This window comes from Otolemur garnettii, unplaced genomic scaffold (genome assembly GCF_000181295.1).
Source record: "Otolemur garnettii isolate 467f Iridium unplaced genomic scaffold, OtoGar3 scaffold00008, whole genome shotgun sequence".
NCBI classification, from domain to species: Eukaryota; Metazoa; Chordata; class Mammalia; order Primates; family Galagidae; genus Otolemur; species Otolemur garnettii.
In genome coordinates, this window is record NW_003852403.1 from 15,249,309 (window position 1) to 15,253,127 (window position 3,819).

General features: G+C 40.4%; 1 protein-coding gene across 1 annotated transcript in view; it reads left to right on the forward strand.

Moving 5' to 3' along the window:
* PPA1 (pyrophosphatase (inorganic) 1) overlaps positions 1-3,819 on the forward strand; it is a 28,813-nt gene that overhangs the window by 19,366 nt on the left and 5,628 nt on the right. Inside the window, exon 7 of the mRNA XM_012801400.2 lies at positions 3,417-3,544. Within this exon, the coding sequence (XP_012656854.1) occupies positions 3,417-3,544 (128 nt within the window). The remainder of the gene's footprint in view (positions 1-3,416; positions 3,545-3,819) is intronic.

A 3,819-nucleotide genomic window follows, 5' to 3' on the forward strand; every position in this document is an offset into this window, starting at 1 on the left:
GGCGCCGAGCCGCCACATTTTATTTATCCATCCATCATTTGATAGACATTTGAGGGGTTTTTGGTTGTTGTGAATAATGTTGCAATGAACATTCCTGTACAAGATTTTTTATTTTTAATTTTGGAGACAGAGTCTTGCTCTGTTGCCCAAGCTAGAGTGCTGTGGTCTCAGTCTTGCTGACAGCAACCTCAAACTCCAGGGTTTAAGCAATCCTCCTGTGTCAGCCTCCTGAGTAGGTGGGCACTGACCACCAGGCCCAGTTAATTGTTCTATTTTTAGCAGGGACAGGGTCTCACTCTTGCTTAGGCTGGTCTCAAACTCCTGAGCTTAAGTGATCCTCCTGCCTTAGCCTCCCAGAGGCTGGCCCATTCCTGTACAAGTTTTTCTGTAGGCACGTTTTTAATTCTTGTGCATATATACATAGGAGTGGAGTTACTGAGTCTTGTGGTAACTCTGGGTTTCACCTTTTGAGGATCATGGTTTCTAGAGCAATTCTACAATAAAAAGGAACCGAGGCTCCTTGGAGAAATAGCTGACTCCAGGGCTGGGGCAGGGAATGACAAAATGAGCCTGGAGCCTTGTAGTAGTGTTGGGAGGTAAAGAAGTGCTTTCAAAAAACAAAGAGTAGCGATGGGAGTCTGTCAAAGGGATGTACCACTGACAGAGTGCCATGGCCAAAGCTGGACCAATGCAAACAACAAAATAAAATAGTTTTAGGTTATAACCTAGAGCATAAATTATGTATCCATGAGATACTCACGTAAAGAAGTATTGAATAAGCAAACAAATAGGGCCAAGTGCGATGACTTGCACCAGTAATCCTGGCACTGTGGGAGGCCAAGGCAGGATGATTACTTGAGCTCAGCAGTTTAAAACCAAACTGAGTAAAGTGAGACCTCTACTGAAAATAGAAAAATTAGCCAGGCATTGTGGCAGGTGCCTATCCTGCTACTCAGAAGGCTAAGGATTGCTTGAACCCAGGAGCTTGAGGTTGCTTTGAACAGGGCTGATGCCACAGCACTCTAGCCTGGATGACAGAGTGAGACTCTGTCTCAAAAAAAAGGTGGGGAGGGGGCAAGAATAGACAAATCTCTAAGCAGAAGAATTTAAAGTAATGTATGTAGATACTTCCTCACTCCTTACTTGTAGATTGCACATAGCGACTTTCTTCCAAAAAGTACAGTATGGAAGTGGGAGAAAGGGAGAATGACTTTATAGTACGCAGAGAAACCTGACAAACACTGCCCCAGCCAAGTGATCAAGGTCAGCACAACAGTGGTTAAGAGTCATCTTGTTGCAAGAGTAAGGTGTTAGTTGGGGGGTGGAAGTGGGTGGGAAGAGAGTCATCTTGAGAACGTGTTCTCTCAAAATGAGGTCATGTCTATGTCCATACGTGTGTAAAGTCATTGAAACAGGACTGAAAGAATACCAATTCTTTATAGCACAGTGAGGAGAAGGATGAAGAGATAGTTTTGTTTCAGATATTTCTGTTCTGTATTGTTTAAATTTTGCAACGAATACATCCATACCATCTTTCAACCTCTCAATAGTACAGCTCTGAATGTGTTGATCTGTGTGTCCATTTTCACTTGCTACTCACAAGGGAGCACACTCTAAATGGCACACTCTGGCCTCGATTAGCGAAGCCAAGACTATCACTCTGTCAGCACTAATTCGCTAGGATGTTATTTCTGTTGTCAGGTGTCGTGATGGGTAACGTAGAGCATAGGTTTGCTATTGCAATAGTATAGAGGCAAAGAATGGCTACCATTTTAAGATGGCGAGTAGCAAACTTCTTTTATTCCTTGCTGGTTTAAATAACCAGCTCTGCACGTACACACTGTCAATCAACAATCCTTCCATTACTTTAGTGACATATGGTAAAAACCAGTCTCCCTTGGCCCTGCTCAACACAGAAGAATGTCCCTCCGGCTAAAACAAAGGCCACAACGGGAGTTCTACTTCAGAGTCTCCATGATTGTAGAAAAACATGACTTTTGTTTCTGCTCTCTCTGAGGCATAGAGGCCTAAACATATAGGTTTTCATCTATATATTTCCCGGCAGCAGAGATTATCTGAATCCTGAAAACTTTCTCTGCATGGCCAGTCCCATGATGCAAGTAGTATGCAGCTTTCCCTTAAAGATAACCTGAGGCACTGTCTGTCTACTCCACATCTTGCCCTCCTATGCAGCTTTTCCATTTGCTGTCTCTCAATTGTACCCTTTGTAGTAAAACAATAAACCTAAGTGTTTTCCTGAGTTCTGTGAGCCATTCTAGCAAATTGTAGAACTCTAGGGAAGGATTATGGTGACCCCCAATTTATAGAACGTTGGTGGGAGTATGGGAGACCCAGGATTTACAACTGGCATCTGAAGTAGGGCAGTCTTATGCTAACTCCAGGATGGTAGTGTCAAGATGGAACCCAGTTGGTGTTGGATGATTAGAGAATCAGTTGTTAGTATTGGAAAACATCAGTATTTGCATTTCAGATCTTTGGATTTTCAAATTATTTCTATATCTGCTGACACATTTTATGTTGACTATCATAAATTCTTTGAAATTTATCTGTGTGTAAACATTTTCCCAGTTTGCTCTGTAAACTTCCATACTTTTAGTGGTACTAATAATTGAATGCATGAAATTCTTGAACTATGTAGATCTGAAGTTGGACTGAGTACTATTATGTTATGTGACCATAATTAAGCTTTTGTGGTTGCATGTATTCCTCTTCCCAGTAATACTTTTACTGATGCACATTGTTAGCACCTTTATCTTCTATTTGCTTAAATTTGAGCAGGAGTTCGATCATTTAAAGTTTAGCTTGATGACACTGAAGTGATATCCATTGTCAACTGCATATATAGAAACTTTTAAAGTTTTTTAAGCAGCACACTTTTCTGTTGGCCACAATTAAAGCTTCGTGATGTAGAATGCCCATAATATCTAACAAAGTCCAGTCACGTTTCATTTGTAACCTACCAGTGGATATCAGTCTGAGTCAGTGGATATCCATCTGAGTCATTCTTCTTGTCTTACGTCATAGGGATGTGATCCTCTGAAATAATAGCCTCAAGTCCTCTCTTTCAGTATCTTCTACCCTTCTCATAGAACTTATCTACACTTAGCAAACTGGTTTTTTCATTATGTAGTCTCTAATCATTTCTTCCAATCTTGTATCTAATAGAAGTTACTAGTTACTGATTGTTCCCTTAGTACTTCAGGTCAGAGCTGAATACCAGACCATTTCCTTTTAATGTTTATGGGTTCTCCTTGCAACATGTGGTTAGCTCCAGCGTAACCTTGAGCTTTTTTATATCAGCCATCTCACAACACTCTCACAGTAAGCACATGATATTTGTGTTGAATGCATAAATAATTATTTATGTATCTTAAAATCTGTTGTCCTCATGTTAGATATTTATGATGTCAAACGACTAAAACCTGGCTACCTAGAAGCTACTGTGGACTGGTTTAGAAGATACAAGGTTCCTGATGGAAAACCAGAAAATGAGTTTGCTTTCAATGCAGAATTTAAAGATAAGGTAATGTGTCATTCAGAACCGAAGCTTTAGGCCTATATCTGTATTGAGATTTATACTTGAACCATATTGTAACCATCTAAAGTTCATGAAGATTTACAAAATGAAAGTCTGAAACATGAGTTAGTCTTAGTATTTAGTATTTTAGTATTTAGTATTGAGGCAGGAGGACCATTTGAGGCTGGAAACTAAAGATCAGCCTCAGCTAATAGTGAGACCCCCATCTCTACAAAAAATTAGCTGAGCTGGCTTGGTGCCTATAGCTCAACCGCCTAAGG